The sequence below is a fragment of the Mustela nigripes genome, chromosome 12 (assembly GCF_022355385.1).
Source record: "Mustela nigripes isolate SB6536 chromosome 12, MUSNIG.SB6536, whole genome shotgun sequence".
Lineage (NCBI taxonomy): Eukaryota > Metazoa > Chordata > Mammalia > Carnivora > Mustelidae > Mustela > Mustela nigripes.
In genome coordinates this window covers 92,303,486-92,324,628 of record NC_081568.1, presented here as the reverse complement: position 1 = coordinate 92,324,628, position 21,143 = coordinate 92,303,486, and the positions used below count along the sequence as shown (strand labels likewise).

At 36.3% G+C, this 21,143-nt stretch overlaps 1 protein-coding gene across 2 annotated transcripts in view; it reads right to left on the bottom strand.

Moving 5' to 3' along the window:
• RNF180 (ring finger protein 180) overlaps positions 1-21,143 on the bottom strand; it is a 192,909-nt gene that overhangs the window by 158,275 nt on the left and 13,491 nt on the right. For both annotated transcript variants that reach the window (XM_059416635.1, XM_059416634.1), the window contains exon 2: positions 3,684-3,818. In XM_059416635.1, coding sequence (XP_059272618.1) covers positions 3,684-3,818 — 135 coding nt within the window. The remainder of the gene's footprint in view (positions 1-3,683; positions 3,819-21,143) is intronic.

Here is a 21,143-nt window from a genome sequence, read left to right as displayed (position 1 = left end):
ATTATGTTTATGTTTAGGTTCAGTATTTTTAGTTTCCTTTCATTAAAACAGATCTTTTGTGGGGTGCCTGGGTGGCTCAGTGGGTTAAGCCTCTGCCTTCTGCTCAGGTCATAATCCCAGGGTCCTGGGATCGAGTCCTGCATCAGGCTCTCTGCTCAGCAGGGAGCCTGCATTCCCTTCCTCTCTCTCTCTGCCTGCCTCTCTGCCTACTTGTGGTCCCTCTCTGTCAAATAAATAAATACATTCTTTAAGAAAAAAAAAAAAACCCAGATCTTTTGTTCATCGTTAATAATTTTTATGAAATGCTTCCATGTGTAAAATGTAAAGCGTTTTTATAGTTAAAGAAAGATAAAAAGAGAAGCAAATACCAATATATCCACTACTCAGTTTAACTAATATACAACCAGTACTTTAGAAGCCCCCTCAGGATCCCTGATTACAGACTTCTCCCAGACTTAACAATGATACTAATTCTGAAGATTAGCTTTTAAGAGGTTTTTATATATGTATGTATATATATGTATGTATATGTATGTGTATATATATGTATGTATATATGTATGTCTTATTTTACATGCATATATTTTAATATTTTATGGAAATACAAACATTGAATATAGATTTATTTCTATAAATATATATTTTAAAAATTATTTTATATATTTTTAACTTATAAGGCAGTTTTAATAGGTATATATATGCATCTATGTGTGTGTATATATATATGTATATATATACACAAATATATGTAATAATAAATATAATAAATAATATAATACATAATTAATATATTATTGTATAATTATATATTGTATAATTATTATATTATATTAATGATAATAATTAATTAATAAACAATAAATAAAATGTATATATATATGTATACATATACATTTTATTTTAAATATGAAGCTACGGCAACAAAAATGCAGTTCAGTGGTTACCTGGGTCTGGGCATGGGTGCAGGGCAAATGGGCCTAACCTAACTTTTTGGAGTGATGGAAGGTTTTGAAACTCTATTATAGTGACAGTTGCTCAACTCAAATATTTACTAAAAGTCATGTAACCATATTCTTACAATGGATGAATTTTATGGCTTATAAATTATACTTAAAAAGTTATTTGTGTGTGTGTGTGTGTGTGTGTGTGTTTTACTGTTTTGGTTCTTCTGGGAAGCCTTCCATAACTAGACCAGGCAGCAGTTAGTTTACCTCCCTTTGTTACTGTACTTATCAAATCAGGATATACTGCTTGGCCTGTCTTCATCTAGGTTTAAAGCCCCTAAAAAAATAAAATCAAATGAAATAAAAAAATAAAAAATAAAAAATAAAGCCCCTAGAGAAGTAGAATGCTTTTTTGTATTCTGCATCACTTTCTTGCACAACCCATGTCACTACTAAAGTAGCACTTAATGTTTTCTTGCTCATTAAATAACTATTAAATGAATTAATAACCAGGATTTCTGCACTTAAATAAAAGTATCAGCCTCTCTACTGAGAAGGTGTGAAATTGCATGCTGTCCTGAGGGAGGAACGAAAGGAGCAAAGAGATGGTGGAGTTTAGAGTACTTGTTCTGGACCTTCAGTGTCAGGTCCAACTCTAGCTGCATTGCTTAGGAAAAGTATGATCTGGAGCAAATTATTTAACTGTCTGTACCTCAGTTTCCTTATCTATGAAGTAGAGATTATCTTCCTCAAGACAATCTATTCTTACCGTATAGGGAATAACATAAGACATTTAGAACAATGCCTAATGAACAAACACATAAAAAGGTACTTGACATCATTAATCAGTGGGGAAATGCAAATTAAAACTATAATGATATACCAGTATACATCTACCAGAACAGCTAAAATTACAAAGTCTGAAAAAGGGCTGACAAAGATGTAGAGCAAATGAAATTTACATTCACTTTGGAAAACTGGTAGCAGCTTTTAAAAACATTAAAATACACCTGCTCTGACGGCCAGGAAGGAATACTGACCAGTGAAGTTTAGGAAGATGCAGGTTGGAATATGAATGAAGGTGACTGTGACTGACTTCCCAACAGAACCCTGGAAAGCTCCCTAATTTCGATTCTGTGTGACAGAAAAAGGCAGGCATGAGAAGGTCTCATTACTGTCTTTTAGGATTGCAGTTGAGACAAGCATGCTTATAAAGTGAATTAATATTTTAAAGCATTTAGAAACAATGCCTGAATAGCAATGTTATACCAGTAGACAGAGTTAAAAAAAATACCTACTCTGTGGGCCCTCAGAAAAAATAAAACGGAAACACAGAAAATCTTTTGCAAGAATATTGATAGTAGTTTTATTCATAACCCAAAACTAGAAATTCAGATATCTAACAAGAAAAAAAATTGATAAATTATATATACATAAACGATAAATGGCATTCTACTCTGTAAAAAAAAAGCAACAAAAACCCAAAAAAACTACAAATACAAAACATAAATGAATCTCTAAAACATTTGCTAACCAAAATAAGTCAGGTACAAGTGACATGCTGCATGTTTCCATGTGAATGAAGGTGGAGAACTGGCAAAACTAGTGTACGGTGATAGACATTAGTCTAGTGATTGTCCTATGAGAGGGAGAGGAGGGAACTGGCTGGAAAAGGGCAAGACAACTTTCTGGAGTGATGGGAATTTATATATTGATCTGATTCACAGCAGAAAGGAGTGAAAAATCTTATCAAATTGTAGACTTCATTTTTTTTCTTACTCTGTGTAAATAATACCCAACAAATTACTCTTAGCATAAGTTCCCCCCCCCCGATTAAAATGTTTTGTCCATTTTTAAGAAGTATCTGATATGTAGTAAGTATGCAAACAAAATTAGCTACTATTAGCCATTCTAGCTGGCTACTTTGTTAGAGTGGTGAGGAAATAATCATTATATATGGTTGAGGCGAAAAACAAAACAAAACAAAAAACCCACAAACTAACAAGAACCAAAACCTGAGTGTCTCTCAAAGAAGGGGAAACAAACAATGACAGCTGATTATAGTCACTGTATTGAAAGAAGAACTCCCTACAGTCTATGAATTACTGTCGAGTTGTACTTCTTTCATACTGCCTCTTCCCTAATGCTCTTAGAGCAGTTGAGGGATTTTATTTTTATTGTTTAAAAGCCACTTATTTTCCCCAGGATGTCTAATTAAGAGCTTTTAAATATTACTTAGATTTTCCTAATGACTTTCAAATTACACATGAAGTTGCTCTTCTAGGTTCATATTGAATACTAACTATACACACAAACACACATACACACATACATATATAGATCTACACCTCTATACATGCACACAAATATATATGTATTTATAAATATATATAAAAATAGGTTTTCCACTTCTTACTAGGATCTTGAACTTAATTGTGACTAAGGCTCATTCATGGTGGGGATATGAAAAACACTAACCATTATCTTCAACTTACATCTATGATACTGCACTTCAAACTTTGAGGGCATGTTCATGTCAGCAGCTAAATGTACAGTTAATTTTAGCCATGGAAAATGAGACGGCTTGTGAATACCGCTTTGAAATGTTCTCAATGGTAAAGCAAAATAAAGTAAAAGAATCTAAGACAAGTGTTAAAGAGATAGGTGTGCACCTGTGGGTCCGCCCACAGCATTCAGATACTAGCAAAGTGTTTGAAGACTGGAGTTCACAGTACTTACCTTAAGAACTTGATTCTCAAGATAATTCATCAAACAATCAGAATTTGCTATACATTTTCTACATTTCCAACAACGAAGAATACTTATGTCTTCTTGATTATGATTTTGCGTTATCAATTCTTTGCTTCTTTTCATCTGTGGAAAAATTAACACATTTTAAAAAGTTGGAACTGTATCAGATTAAGTGCGATTTTGTAACTCTTACCACATTAGTTACACGTGGATCAAAAGAAAGAGAATTATCATTTAATGAGGTACCTACTAGTAATCAGGTCTTAGCTTAGCAGGACTCTATAAACTATGTCCTGGATTGAAAATTCCATTTACTTATGATGATGATGCATTTTGTTAGTGATTACCAGCTTATTTTACTTTTGCAGAACATTTTGTGTCTGTTTATTTCCATCTTTCTCTCACTAAAAGTCATAAAAGGCAACTGCTAAAGGGTCAATTAAATAAGTTAATGCAGTGGTTTTAAATGAATCCTAACAAAGAACTACAAATATTCTTCTAAATAGGAAGTTTTAAATACCCACAGCATTAAATTTGAAATACAATAGAATTTATTGAGTTGCAGTTAGTTATGTGAAAATTGGAAGTACTTTAAATTGATGGCAAAATCCCTTAACCTGAATGCAGTAATTTCTCTTGTATATTGTACTCAATGAAACAAAAAGACTTATAGAAGAGCCCTACCAATTTTGTAGTCTACTTTTACACCTGAGATTTTATGTAAATAATGGAAATTAGACCATTTGGGCAGAAGAGTTTCACACGAATAATGATCCCAAAATAGGTGGAGTATATTTATTAACTTGTCTGGTAACCATTTATTAGAAAGAAAGGAAATGTCTACTAAGCTATCCACAAGGGACTGACTAACTTCCCTGGCCACATTTCCTCATTTGTTAGCTCCTTCATCTTTCATCCGTTCATTCAACATTAACTGACAGCTAACCAAATGCCATACAGTGAAGTCAAACTCCAGGGGGCAATAGGCTGAGTAACACTTATTTTCTGTCTTACAGGTGCTTGGAAAGTTTTAAAAAATGATACTTAGGCCCCACTCCTAGAAATTTTAACTTATTTGGAGGTGGGGAGTGAGTTAGGAGTGGGCACTTTTAAAAGCATTATCCCAGGTAATCCTGGATAACTTTTTAAAGTATGGTTAGGTTGAAGACAGAGATGTATTACACAAACTATTAACTAAATTACAACAGCTCTAAGAACTATAGAAGAGGGAAAACTGATGAACCCTAACCACATTTAAGGATTTAAGGAATCCTGTATAGGAGGGCACAGCATGCCCCTCTTGCAGCCCATCTAGCCCTGACCTTCAGGTAGCTAATTCCAGTTCTGTCTCCACAGATATCATCAGAGCTCATCTCATTTAAATTATGTCCTCAATAATCTCAAGAACATCATAATTTGCAAAGGTCTTATCTCCTCCTGCTTGATGTGCCTTTCTTCATTGTTGAAACCCTCTCTATTTGGCACTCCTTTCTTCTCTTAGTATCTTATGTCCCCATCTCCCTTTTAACCACAAATAGTTCTCAGCCAAGATTAGGGACTCCAAGAAGAAGTCCTATCAGAATCAACAATGGAGGAGGTAGGCAAGATGGTAGAGAAGTAGCAGACTGAAATGACATCAGGTCACAGGAGTTCAGCTAGATAGTTATCAAACCATTCCGAACACCTACAAACTCAACAGGAGATCGAAGAGAAGAAGAGCAGCAATTCTAGGAACAGAAAATCAACTACTTTCTGAAAGGTAGAACATGCGGAGAAGTGCATCCGAAGTGACAGGAAGATAGACTGTGGGAGGAGGGGCTGGCCCCCGGCAAGCAGGGGAGCAGCAGAACACAAAATCAGAATTTTCAGAAGTGTGCTCCCCTGAAGGACATTGCTCACGAGGCTAAGTGGGGGTGGAGCCCTCGCAGGGACAGTGTGGTCTCAGGTCCCGCAGAGTCACAGAAAGATTGGGGGTGTCTGAGTGTGGCAGAGCTCCCAGCTATTGAAGCGGGGAAGCCAACTACAGAGACAGAGCCAGAGAGTGAGCTCTCAGCTCAGGGTTACCTTAAACTGTGATCTGTGGCACAGCTGGGCAACCCCTGAGCAGGGACCCCACAAGTGGCAGATCTGGGGAGACTCACGTTCCTCCCCCAGGAGGAGCAGCATGGAGCAGGAATTGGCTGGGTTTGGAGACTCCAAAGGGGGCTGTGTGCCAGAGATAGAAATGCTCAGCCACAGGCCAGGTGAGCTTGGAACGTGATCAGATACCAGGGAGACAGGAGTGACTGACCTATTTTCTCTGAGGACGCACTGAGGAGTGGAGCACCAAGCTCTCAGCTCTTACTGCCATTTTCACTCCCATCCTCCAGAGCTCTATGGAAAGCATTCAGGGAACAAAAGAACCGAGCGTGAACCTGATCAGATCTCTTAGCCAGGTCCCTGGAAAGGGCGGTGCAATTCTGCCTCAGGCAAAGACATTTGAGAATCACTGTAACAGGCCCCTCCCCAAAAGATCAGCAAGAACATCCAGCTGATCAATGAGAACTGTGGAACTCCAGAGCTCAGGAAAGCAACACATAGAATCCATGGCTTTTCCTCCATGATCATTTAGTCTTGTAAAGTTAAATTAAATTTTTTAAAATTTTATGTTTCTTATTCTATTTTTAACTTTTCTTCTTTCCTCTTTAAATGTTTTCAACTAGTTTATCTTAACAATACCTCTCTAAAAAAAATATTTTTAAACCTTCATTATTATAGTCATATTCTATCCCTCATTGTATTTAACCTTATTTTTTGTATACATATAGGTTTTTTCTTTTCTAAAAAAACTTTGAGATACAATTTCTTCTAATAAATCAAAATACACCCTAAATCTAAATTTACACCTTAAATCTAGCACATGGCTTTGTTCTAGTCTCCAACTTGAGCACATTCTCTCTTTCTTTTCCTTTTCTTTCTTTTTCCAACCAAATGATCTTATCAAGTTCTTTTTCAGAATTTTTTAAAATTTTCATCATTACAGGCAATTTCTATCCCTTCACCATGTTCACCCTTATTTTGGTATATATATAAGTCTTTCTTTAAATTTTTGGGATATAGTTTTTTCTAAGAGACCAAAACACACCCAAAATCAAGTGGGTGGCTCTGTTCTATTCACCAGTCATATATATATATATATATATATATATATATATATATATATATATATATGATACACACACACACACACACACACACACATACACACATACACATACATACATACATACATACATATAAATTTCTTTTTAAACCTTTTCTTTGGCCCCGGTTTGGGGGTCTCTTCTGATTTGGTTAGTGTACATTTTTCTGGGGTCTTTGGCACCCTTTGGTATTTTATTCTCTCATTCAAATAGTCTTATCTGCATAAAATGACAAGGCAGAAAACTCACCACAAAAAAAACACAACAAGAGGTACTACTGACAGCTAGGGACCTAATCAATACAGACACTGGAATATGTCACAACTAGAGTTCAGAATGACAATTCTCAAGGTGCTAGCTGGGCTTGAAAAAGGTATGGAAGATACTAGTGTGGAGAAATAAAATCCCTTTCTGGAGGAAAAAAAAGAACTAAAATCTAACAAAGTTGAAATTAAAAAGCTATTAATGAGGTGCAATAAAAAATGAAGGCTCTTACTGCTAGGATAAATGAGGCAGAAGAGAGAATTAGTGATATAACAGACCAAATGATGGAGAATAAAGAAGCTGGGCAAAAGAGAGACAAACAAGTACTGGACCATGAGGGGAGAATTCAAGGGATAAGTGATACCATAAGACGAAACAACATTAGAATAATTGGGATTCCAGAAGAAGAAAGAGAGAGGGGCAGAGGTATATTGGAGCAAATTATAGTTAAGAATTTCCCTAATATGGCAAAGGGAACAAGCATCAAAATCCAGAGGTACAGAGAACCCCTCACAAAATCAATAAAAATAGGTCCACGCCCCGTCATCTAATACGAAAACTTACAAGTCTTAGTGACAAAGAGAAAATCCTGAAAGCAGCTCGGGACAAGAAGTCTGTAACATACAATGATAGAAATATTAGATTGGCAGCAGACTTGTCCACAGAGACCTGGCAGGCCAGAAAGAACTGGCATGATATATTCAGAGCACTAAATGAAAAAAATATGCAGCCAAGAATACTATATCCAGCTAGGCTGCCATTGAAAACAGAAGGAGAGATGAAAAGCTTCCAGGACAAACAAAAACTAAAAGACTCTGCGAAGACCAAAACAGCCCTACAGGAAATACTGAAAGGGTTCCTCTAAGCAGAGAGAGAGCCTAAAAGTAGTAGACCAGAAAGAAATAGAGACAATATACAGTAACAGTCACCTTGCAGGCAATACAATGGCACTAAATTCAAATCTTTAATAGTTACCCTGAATGTAAATGGGCTAAATGCCCCAATCAAAAGACACAGGGTATCAGAATGGATAAAAACATAAGGCCAATTGATACGCTGTCTACATGAAATTCATTTTAAATCCAAAGACACCTCCAGATTTAAAATGGGGGGTTAAACAATTTACCATGCTAATTGACATCAAAAGAAAGCTGGTGTGGCAATCCTTATATCAGATCAATTAGATTTTAAGCCAAAGACTAAATAAGGGATGAGGAAGGACACTATATCATACTCAAAGGATTTGTCCAACAAGAAGATCTAACAATTTCAAATATCTATGCCCCTAACATGGGAGCAGCCAACTATATAAACCAATTAATAACAAAATCAAAGAAAGAAATTGACAATAATACAAAATAGTAGGGGACTTTAACACCCCCTTCACTGAAATTGACAGATCTAAGCAAAAGATCAACAAGGAAGTAAAGGCCTTAATTGACACACTGGACCAGTTGGACATCACAGATATATTCAGAACATTTCATCCCAAAGCAACAGAATAACACTCTTCTCTAATGCACATGGAACATTCTCCAGAATAGATCACATCCTGGGTCACAAATCAGGCCTCGACCGAAACCAAAAGACTGGGATCATTCCCTGCATATTTTCAGACCACAATGCTCTGAAGTTAGAACTCAATCAAAAGAGGAAAGACGGAAAGAACTCAAATATGTGGTTGCTAAAGAGCATCTGACTAAAGAATGAATGGGTCAACCAGGAAATTAAAGAATTGAAAAAATTCAGGGAAACAAATGAAAATGAAAACACAACTGTTCAAAATCTGTGGGACACAGCAAAGGCGGTCCTGAGAGGAAAGTATATAGCAAAACAAGCCTTTCTCAAGAAACAAGAAAGGTCTCAAGTACACAACCTAACCCTACACCTAAAGGAGCTAGAGAAAGAACAGCAAAGCAAGCCTAAACCCAGCAGGAGAAGAGAAATAACAAAGATCAGAGCAGAAATCAATGAAATAGAAACCAAAAGAACAGTAGAACAAATCAATGAATCTAGGAGCTGGTTCTTTGAAAGAATTAATAAAATTGATAAACCCCTGACAAGACTTTTCAAAAAGAAAAGAGAAAGGGCCCAAATCAATAAAACCATGAATGAAAGAGGAGAGACAACAACCAACACCAAAGAAATACAAAGAATTATCAGAACATATTATGAGCAATTATACACAGCAAATTTGACAATGTGGAAGAAATGGATGCATTCCTAGAGACATATAAACTACCAAAACTGAAACAGGAAGAAATAGAAAACCTGAACAGACCCATAACCAGTTAGGAGATTGAAGTAGTCATCAAAAATCTACCAACAAACAAGGGCCAAGGGCCAGACAGGCTTCCCAGAGGAATTCTACCAAACATTTCAAGAAGAATTAATACCTATTCTCCTGAAACTGTTCCAAAAAAAAAATAGAAATGGAAGAAAAACTTCTAAACTCATTTTAGGAGGCCAGCATTACCTTGATCCCAAAACCAGACAAAGATCCCATCAAAAAGGAGAATTACAGACCAATATCTTTGATGAAAACAGATGCAAAATTTCTCATCATAATACTAGCCAATAGGATCCAACAGTACATTAAAAGGATTATTCATCACAACCAAGTGGGATTTATTCCTGGGCTGCAAGGTTGGTTCAACATCTGCAAACCAATCAATGTGATACATTAATAAAAGAAAGAACAAGAACCATATGATATTCTCAGTAGATGCTGAAAAAGCATTTGACAAAGTACAGCATCCTTTCTTGATCAAAACTCTTCAAAGTGAAGGGATAGAGGTTACATACCTCAGTATCACCAAAACCATCTATGAAAAACCCACAGCAAATATCATTCTCAATGGGGAAAAAACTGAGAGCTTTTCCCCTAAGGTCAGGAACATGGCAGGGATGTCTACTATCACCACTCTATTTAACATAGTACTAGAAGTCATAGCCTCAGCAATCAGACAACAAAAAGAAATTAAAGGCATCTGAATCAGCAAAGAAGAAGTCAAACTATCACTCTTTGCAGATGATATGATACTTTATGTGGAAAACCCAAAAGACCCAAAACATCAAAACTGCTAGACTCATACAGGAATTCAGTAAAGTGCCAGGATATAAAATCAATGCACAGGTATCAGTTGCACTTCTATACAACAGCAGCAAGACAGAAGAAAGAGAAATTAAGGAATCAATCCCATTTACAAATGGGTGTAATTGCACCCAAAAGCATAAGATACCTAGGAATAAACCTAACCAAAGAGGCTAAGAATCAGTACTCAGAAAACTATATAGTGCTCATAAAAGAAACTGAGGAAGCCACAAAGGAACGGAAAAGTGTTCCATGCTCATGCATTGGAGGAACAAATATTGTGAAAATGTCTATGCTACCTAAAGCAATCTACACATTTCATGCAATCGCTATCAAAATTCCATCCATTTTTCTCAAAGAAATGGAACAAATAATCCTAAAATTTATATGGAACAAGAAAATATCCCAAATAGCCAGAGGAATGCTGAAAAATAAAGCCAAAGTTGGTGGCATCACAATTCCAGACTTCAAGATCTATTAAAAAGCTATCATCATCAAGACAGTACTGGCACAAAAACAGATACATAGATCAATGGAACAGAATAGAGAGTCCAGAAATAGACCCTCAACTCTATGGTCAACTAATCTTCAACAAAGCCGGAAAAGGACGTCCAATGGAAAAAAGACAGCCTCTTAAACAAATGCTGCTGGGAAAATTGGACAGCCACATGCAGAAGAATGAAACTGGACCATTCCTTACACCACACACAAAAATAGACTCAAAATGGATGAAAGACCTCAATGTGAGAAAGGAATCCATCAAAATCCTTGAGGAGAATAGAGGCAGCAACTTCTTCGACCTCAGCCGCAGCAACTTCTTCTTAGAAACATTGCCAAAGGCAAGGGAAGCAAGGGCAAAAATGAACTACTGGGACTTCATCAAGATCAAAAGCTTTTTTTTTTTTAAAGATTTTATTTATTTATTTGTCAGAGAGAGAGAGAGAGCAAGAGCGAGCACAAGCAGACAGAGTGGCAGGCAGAGTCAGAGGGAGAAACAGGCTCCCTGTGGAGCAAGGAGCCCAATGTGGGACTCGATCCCAGGATGCTGGGATCATGACCTGAGCCGAAGGCAGCTGCTTAACCAACCGAGCCATCCAGGCGTCCCAAGATCAAAAGCTTTTGCACAGCAAAGGAAACAGTTAACAAAACCAAAAGACAACTGACAGAATGGGAGAAGATATTCACAAATGACATATCAGATAATGGGTCAGTATTCAAAATCTATTAAGAACTCATTAAACTCAACACCCAAAGAACAAATAATCCAATCAAGAAATGGGCAGAGGACATGAACAGACATTTCAGCAAAGAAGACATCCAGATGGCCAACAGACACATGAAAAAGTGCTCCACATCACTCGGCATCCGGAAATACGAATCAAAATCACAATGAGATACCACCTCACACCAGTCAGAATGGCTAAAATTAACAAGTCAGGAAATAACAGATGCTGGTGAGGATGTGGAGAAAGGGGAACCCACCTACACTGTTGGTAGGAATGCAAGCTGGTGCAACCACTCTGGAAAACAGCATGGAGGTTCCTCAAAAAGTTGAAAATAGAGCTACCTTATAACCCAGCAGTTGCACTACTCGGTATTTACCCTAAAGATACAAATGTAAGGATACAAAGGGGCATGTGCACCTGAATGTTTCTAGGAGCAATGTCCACAATAGCCAAACTATGGAAAGTACCTACATGTCCATCAGCAGATGAATGGATTAAGAAGAGGTGGTATCTGTATACAATGGAATACTACGCAGCCATCAAAAGAAATGTAATCTTTCCATTTGCAATGATGTGGATGGAACTAGAGGGTATTATGCGGAGCAAAATAAGTTAATCAGAGAAAGACAATTATCATATGATCTCCCTCACATGAGGAATTTGAGAGGCAGGATTCGAGGTTTGGGGGCTAGGGAAAGAAAAAAATGAAACAAGATGGGATTGGGAGGGAGACAAAGCATAAGAGACTTTTAATCTCAGAAAACAAACTAAGGGTTGCTGGGGGAAGGGGGATATGCAGAGGGTGGTTGGGTTATGGACATTGGGGAGGGTATGTGCTATGGTGAGTGCTGTGAAGTGTGTAAACCTGGCAACTCACAGACCTGTACCCCTGGGGCTAATAATATATTATATGTTAATAAAAAATAAAAAATTTATTTAAAAAAAGAAACGGGTAGTCTTTATAACTTATGTAATGATATAACTTATATAAAAGAAAAACTAGCTCCAAAAATATAATACAACTTTGACATACCAAGTAGACAAGGATACATAAAACAAAATGGATATAAGAAAATTATATACCAATTTATTTGTGAACATGGATGCTAGAAGCCTAAATAAGATACTAGCCAAGAGAACCCAACAATTAAAACAAAGTTTTATGACCAAATAAGATTATTTTCAGAAATTCAAGGAATGTATAAAATGGAAAAGAAATCTATTCAATATATTCAACAAACTAAAAGATTCAAAGGAAAAAACACACAACCACCTTACAAGATGCAAAATAAAACTTGTGAAATTCCACACTTACTCATCATTAAAAAATGAAAATATTTAGCATTGTAGACACAGAAGGAAGTTTACCTAACTTGACAAGGAAGGAATTTATTGAAAACTTCAGTAATTATTATATTTGATCACAAAACTTTAAAAGCATCCCCTGAAAGTCAAGAAGACAATTTTGCTCACTATTCACCATATTATTCAACTTCACAGCAGAACTATTAGCTAACACAATTGAAGGAAAGTAAGGAAAAGGCTCAAGGACTGAAAAAAGTTAATAAGTGAAAAGGAAACTAAATTTCTGTTCTAATACATGACATCATTTTTCCTTTTTTGGGCTGCAGATATTTCCAACTTCTTAGGACTACGTAAATCACAGTGGTTAGCAAGTTTGTTCCATGATACTGAGGAGCAAACATGTATGGATAAACATTTCTATCACACACACACACACACACACACAATTTCTCAGTTCCCTTACCACACTGCTCATTCTCTTGATTTTCAGCTCAACTACATCACTTTCATGTACTTGGTACTGTATATAAAACTTTTATATACTGGTATATGTATTTGCCTTAAGCTGTTAAAATTCAACTTTTTAAAAAAGATTTTATTTATTTTAAAGACAGAGAAAGAGAGCATGAGCTTGTGGGTGGGGGAGGGGCAAAGGAAGAGGGAGAGAGAGAATCCTAAATTGACTCTATACTGAGCATGGAGCCTGACCCCAGGGCTTGATCTCATGACCCTGAGATCATGACCTGAGCCCAAATCAAGAGTCAGACCCTTAACAGATGAGCCACCCAGGCACCCCTAAATTCAGCTTTCTGATTTACATTCAATACTTCCAGTATTATTAATGAGCAGAGAGACACCTCCCACCCCCTTCCAGTACATTTCTTACCAGTTTACATGATAAGAATAAAAATCATGGGAAATACTTTCCCACACCGTTTTCCTTATTTGAAGGACATAGTGCGCTATTGAAAGAAATCTTCTAGGACACAATGTTACATTTAAAAATAAGGTAATGCAGTGCTAGTAATATACTAATTCTCCTTTAGAATTGATTTCTCAGTCTAAGTACTTATTTATGGATACATGTACTCACTTTGTGAAAATTCATCAGGCTGTACACTTGCGATCCATTTCCTCTTCTCTATGTAATAACTTTCAATATAAAAATTACATTAAAAACTTGTAGCGACTTCAAAGTCAGTCTTTGTTGCCCTCTCCCCTATCATAAAATCCCATGGTTGCCTCTATTTTGAGAAAAGTGGGTAAAGAATGCTCAATATGGAGCAATGTCTATAGTGGTAACTTATATCATTTAGTTCTGGTTATGAGGTCAGTTTTTATGATAGATGGAAGTCAAGGAATTCCAACGGGAATGAGACAAGGAATCAGAGATGTTTTCCTACCTCTGCTTAGAAGGGGATTACATTACCAGGGAAAACTGGAGAATGCAGAAAATATAACAATGTGCCCCTGCTGGCCTCTCATTATAAAACCAATGTGCCAAAAATCAGTTCATACATGGAGACAGTCCAAGCCCCTTTCACCACCAAAGAACTGGTTAAACGCTAAAGGAGACTTTTGTAATTCAAACCCTGAACAAGTTGCGGTGGGTTAAGATAGAAAAAGCTAATGTTAAGGCTTCTCACATAAACATTATAGTTCACAATGTGCTACTTTTCCACACCAACTTCAAATCTAACAGGAGACAACAACAAAAAAATACACTTTCATGTTTCATGCATAGAACTTTGTATTCTAATTTTGTATCATAATAGTACAAAAAAGAGACAGTTTTAAATCAGTGATTTCCAGCAGTTTCATCATCTTTATATATTATTATCTAAAATTGGGGCAGAGAGAGGGAGAGATGAATAGGTGGAACACAGGGGAATTTTAGGGCAGTGAAACTACAGTTTGGAATACTAGAATAGTGGATACATGATGTTATATGTGTGCTAAAACCTACAGAACCATATATAACATGAAGAGCAAACCCTACTGTAAACAATGGACTTTAAAAATAATACATCAATATCCTTTCATTAATTCTAACAAGTGTTTCACATGAATAGTAGATGTTAATAGGAGAAACTGTACAGGGGGAGAGGAATGCATGGGAGCTTTCTTTCTGCTCAAATTTTTTTTATAAAGCTAAAACTGCTCTAAATATAAAGTGTATTAATTAAAAATATATAATTATTTTGATGTCTAGTAATAGCATTATTTACTCAAAGTTATTAGTATTCATTAACAAAACAGGGTAAATTTATTTTTGCCTTGGTTATTTAAATAATTCAAAATAGCTCTTCCTCTGAAATTTGATACAATATTGGTTTTGCTAAATATACGAAAAATTTCTACATTGTAGAACAGGTATGGTACCTGTTTAGGGTTACTGAAATGCCATAACAGAATACCACAGAATTGGGTGGCTTAAACAACAGAAATTTATTTGCTCAAGTTCTGAAGACTAGAAATCCACTATCAGAGTGCCAGAAATTTGGGTCTCTCTTTTTAGCTTCCAGACAGCTGCTTTTCCCCTGTATCTTCACATGGACTTTCTACAATCCATGTACATTTCTGGTGCATCTTTCCATTCTCATTAGGATAGCAGTCCTATTAGATTATGGCCTTACCCTTATGATCTCATTTAACCTTAGTTATAGTTTTGAAGGCTGTATCTCCAGATACAATCATATTGGGGGTAAGCATCTGGACACATGGATTTGGTAGGGTAGCCTTGGGGGCAGAGTTCAGTCTACATTTCTTCCTCTGGTCTCCAAAACACATGCCCTTCTCACATGCAAAATACATTCACCCTATCATTCTAACAGCTCCAAAAATCTTAACCTATTCCAGAATCAATTCCCATTCCCAAGTAGCATCTAAGTCAAGAATGGGTGACACTTGAAGTATTCCTGAGGCAAACTTCTTCTACAGCTGTGAACCTGTCATACCAGAGTAATTATGTGTTTCTAAAATAAAATGGTGGGACAAGCAGAGGATAGACACAGTTCTATGCATGAAATATAAAACTGACTTTTTGTTGTCTGGTGTTTTAAACTTAAAAAAAAAAAAAAAAGAAAAAGTCAATGGAAAAAGAAAATTCTGAAAGAAAAGAGGAGACAAGTCCCAGGCAAGTTCAAAACCTATCAAGCCAAATTTAATTGGATATTAAGGCTCAACAATAATTTTCTTGGGCTCAACGCTCTGCCCTTGAGGGCCCACCAAGGTGGTGGTTCTGTCTTCTGTCCACTGTGCAGGCTGCTCAGCACCCTTGGCCATGGGAGGCAGTCTTGCCCCTGAAGCTATGAGCAATGACAGCCCGGACAAACTGCAAAGGTGGCCCCACACTATGAAGCTCGGGAGAGGAAAGCCTTGCCCTCTAGGCCTGTGTATTCAGGGCCTGGATGGACAATGGCAATCCTGCTAATCTCAGTTACCCTCATGGTTATTGTTCACTTTTCTTGAAGGATAAGATGTGTTCATAGCTGGATAGCTCTTTATCCTGTTTTATAAGATCCCATAAATTTAAAAGCCTTTCCTTCTTCTGCCCTCTTTAGTTCAAACTGGCAATGTCTCTGCTGGTATGATCTCATCTCTATTCTTTGTGTTTGTTGAAAAGGCTAATTAGATCCAAAGGTAATCTCTTTTGGAGGAATTAGGACTAGATTCCTATTGGATTAGGGCCTGATCCTTGACCCCATTTAACCTTAATTACCTCCTTAAAGGCCTAACTCCAAATAAAATTACATTAGGGGTTAGGGCTTCAACATATAGATATGGGGAGAGAGGGAAGACAATTCAGTCCACAACATTACCTAGCGATACCACGCCAGTTTTCTCAACTCTCACATTATTAGAATGCTCATGTTTTATTGTGTTTCCTGTTAAAGAATGTGTAAAAGTAAAGTTCTGGCATAAAAGAAAATATTTAGTTCATAACTCCTTAAAAGGTAAAATTTATCTGCTAGTGAAAAAGAAAGAAATATGGCCAAAGAATTTGCAGGTCTTATCTATTATTTATGAATTTCTTAAAAATTAGCACCAAAGGATGTAAAATTGGTAAAAATGTGACATGAGTATTGCATACTAAATTAGAAAATAAAACACTAAACTGATTTAGCCAATTCAAACCATCTCAGAGGGAATAATATTTCTAATTTTTTTTTTAAAGGAAAAGCTATAGTAAAGGTTGATGTCAACCTCAACCCTCAATACCATGTTAACTCAGCAGAGTGGATGTTGCTATTACGTTATATAATAATGAAGTATCTATACCCCTCAGGTCTGCTTTAGACTGGCTGGGAAGCAGTACGTCTATAGATAAACATGTCGGCGGGCGTCTATTTTCTGCTGATGAGATAGGATTCCTCTTTAATGTACAACCAAAACAGACATTAGCTCTTATAAAGCAATGATTCCATGAAGAAGAAGGAAGGAAGGAAGAAAGGACGGAAGGAAAGAAGGAAAGAAAAAGAAAGAAGAAAGTCAGTCTTACTCGTTTGTAATGATGACAGCAGTAAAAAATCAGAACTATTAAAAGAAATTGGAGTATTTTTATTTTTTTAGGATTTTAATTATTGATTTGAGAGAGGGAGAGAGAGCATGAGCAGGGGTGGGGCAGAGGAGAAGGAGAAGCACACTCCCCACTGAGATGGGAGCCAGACTTGGGGCTCAGTCCCAGGACCCTGGGATCATGACCTGAGCTGAAGGCAGATGCTTAACAGTGAGCCACCAGGCACCAAGTAGTTCATATACATATGTATTTATTTCCTGTATATGTAAGGTTAACAAAAAATATATTGATGTCTGGCAGGATTTTTAGAGAATGACTACTAAATGATTTTTTAGAGCATGATTTTTTAGAGAATGACTACTAAAATCAGAGAGAAAATGACTTACATAATAGGTATATTCCACTACTGGTTAAGAAACACACTGGTCATATCTTCTGGGGCTTAAATTTAAAATGTGTATATGGGGGCACCCAGGTGGCTCAGTGGGTTAAGCCTCTGCCTTCGGCTCAGGTCATGATCTCAGGGTCCTGGGATGGAGTCCTGCATTAGACTCTCTGCTCGGCAGGGAGCCTGCTTCCTCCTCTCTCTCTCTCTCTCTCTCTGCCTGCCTACCTCTCTGCCTACTTGTGATCTCTCTGTCAAAATAAATAAATAAATAAAATCTTAAAAAAAAATGTGTATATGATTTTTTTTTTCTTAAAACATAGTGGTGTATTTTTAGCTTTTAGACTAAAGCGTAGTTTGTCAACTAAAGGTCGTATATACTAGTATATACTAGCAGTGTTTGGTACATTCTGCCTCCAAAAAATGAGAAGGATTATTCCTTTTGCAATATAAAATGCAGACTGTTCTTAATGAAAAAGAAATCTCATTGTTACATAGGACACAATAATCCCAGGAGTAATCCATGACTATTTTACAGAAGTGGGCTTTGGAAACATGATTGTGAACATGAATAGAACACCTAATGTAGTAACTCTAGTGAGAATAACCTGCACAGATATTATTTTGTACACTGACGTCAGGTCAGCTCTCCTTGCTGATGGTTGATCTTGATAAGTGTTGTCAACACAGAAGAATAAAATATGCCCAAATCTAAGCAAGCCAATGAAAAGAAGAATAACATTGTAATCAATTGTCAGTAAAAAGTTAAAAAATACAAATGACTGAGTTTTCAAAGTAATAAACAGCCACTATATTTGTTTGTGACCTGTGTAATAACACATCAGGACCCAAAAGTAACCTTATGCTAAGCAAAAATTAGAAAGGGGTCTTATAGATATGACCAGATCCCTATGGAATGTATATGCCTTATGGGGATCTGTAGTAATTTCTGGAACACACGTTATTTGGTGAAAGCTAGCTTACAATTCAGCATTCCTCTTCCATTAGTTTCCAGTCTTTCTCAAGGGTATCAGATCCTGTATAAGTACAAATAAGAGACTGAATTGGCTGACTTCTAAACTGCCAATTCTGCAATTCTAGACTTAGTAGCTATAGTGACTAAAACAGCAGTTAGAGCCAGCAAATTATTAATTCTAAAAATATCTAAGTCACAAATCACAGAAAGAGAGCTCAATTTTCTTTAGTAACTGTTGATGTCACACACTTCTAGATTCAAACATGATAAAGTCAATTTCAACAGCTTTATTTAAATGGTGCTGCACATACTTATGTATTCACATCCAGAAACATTGAATTTGAAAATCATCCAACTTTTGTTGATAGCCAAGTACTAAGGAGTTCACGCTACCTCCTCTCCATCTACCTACCTTTCACCCATCCTCTCTGCTACCTCCCCTGGAAAAGCTGAACTCTTAGGCATGATGCAAAGCATATTTAACTTCAAGAAGAAAAGGCAGTATGAATCTGAAGTTGCAGTAGCTACCCAGTTACTTCCTACCTTCTCCTGTAACTACATACAGTTACATACTACAATGCAATACCACCTCTTTATTCTTTTAAATTTCTCTTTTTTTTCCTTTTCTTTCTCTCATACATATACCTCAGGCACTCAGTCCTGAATGCTCATTGCAGTTTTTCAATACAAGTCATACTTTCAAGAATTGAAAAAAAAAATTGTTAAAGTAGCACATTTTGTTAACTTTTGTATTTTGATTAATTTTGTCCATTTTAACTGCTACCATTCTTTGGTAAAAGAATGAACGAATTGGGGCACCTGAGCAGCTCAGTCAGGTAAGTCTATGACTCTTCATTTCAGTTCAGATGGTGACTCAGGGTCATAAAATTGAGCTGCATAACTGGCCCTGTTCTGGGCATGAAAACTGCTTAAGAGTCTCTCCCTCCCTCTGCCCACACTCCTCCCACTTATACACACACATGCACATATGCTCTGTGTCAAAAAATTAAAATTAAAATTAAAAAAGAAGGAATGAATTCTAAAGATGAATGGAAATAATAGTGTGTAGGACCCATATATTCACTAATTTCTTCATGCTACTTTCTAAGGGGGAAATATAAGAAAAAGTAGAAATTACATACAGAATTAACAGAACTGTAAGGAGAGCAAAATACACTTTAAAAATAAATGGTGTGCTTTTGTATTCACATGTAAATACTAGAAATCACCACAGAGTAAGTATGCCATTTTTTTTATTTAAAATTTTTTATTTTTTATAAACATATAATATATTTTTATCCCCCGGGGTACAGGTCTGTGAATCGCCAGGTTTATCCACTTCACAGCACTCACCATAGCACATACCCTCCCTGATGTCCATAAAGGTCTGCCATTTTTTGTTTCAGTAATAGATTTAGTCATTTTGGAGATTTTTGAGGCATCTAAAATATGTTTAATGTATTTTAAATAAAACTGCCAATAATATCCCTAACTGGACTGAGAAGAGACAGCAGAAAGAAGAAAATAAAATCAGGAGATTGTTTAAATTCAATTTTAAGTTGTGCTTTGAAGCTACAGATACTCATTCATTCAATAAGTATTTGCCAGGCATCTACTATTTCGTCAGGGAATATGAAGAATAACAAACACATGTACTGTGAAAACATATGAGACGTTAAGAGGGGTTCTAAGCCAGCTGGGTGAGAGAGAGTACACAAAATTATCAGGGTTCTGGGAGGGAAACATCTCAATGAAGAATTGATCTTGAGGTTCAACAAAGGCTTATTTCCCCCAAATCTTTCTCAGACTGATTTCTAGAAAAGTAAGTAAGAGCTATAAGGTATTTACTTTATGTTAAATATTTTAATATGATATGAGCCATGGTCTTAATCAAAAGGTGGCACTAAGTAGTTGTCTAACTTGCCATGCTTTTATTGGATGGCTATATTCTTTTCGATGGGTCAAGTATCCACAACCAAGAAATGATTCCAATGCGAAAGTGGCAGCAAAGATAAGCTCAGTAACCTGGCTTCAAAATCCAGTTTTCCTCTAAGCAAAAGGAACAGTTACACAGAGAGGCTTTTTGTTGGCTATAGAGGCAACTATATACTTGGTTACTGGGAAAGATTGTCAGTAATTGAGATTCAAAAAGAAAAAATAAAAAACCAGTAGGTATGTCCCAGTGGGTAAAGCACTGACCTGGAAGCTAAAAACCTTGGGCTTCTTTACTTAATTATCCCATCATCTTCCCCCCCAAAAGGGTTTACAGCTCCTGGTATTTTACCACTTGCTCTTTCCTGAGCAGTCTTTAATTGTGAATAGTTCGTGAGTTACTTAAGTCTCTGATTAGTACTCAAGTCACTGTACCACCAGGGATGACACTAATGCATACATTTATTTCTTCCTGTACTCCGTAAGTAAAAAAAAAAAGTAAGATGTAGTTTTAGATAAAATTCTTTTTTTTTTTTTTTTTAAGATTTTGTTTATTTGAGACAGA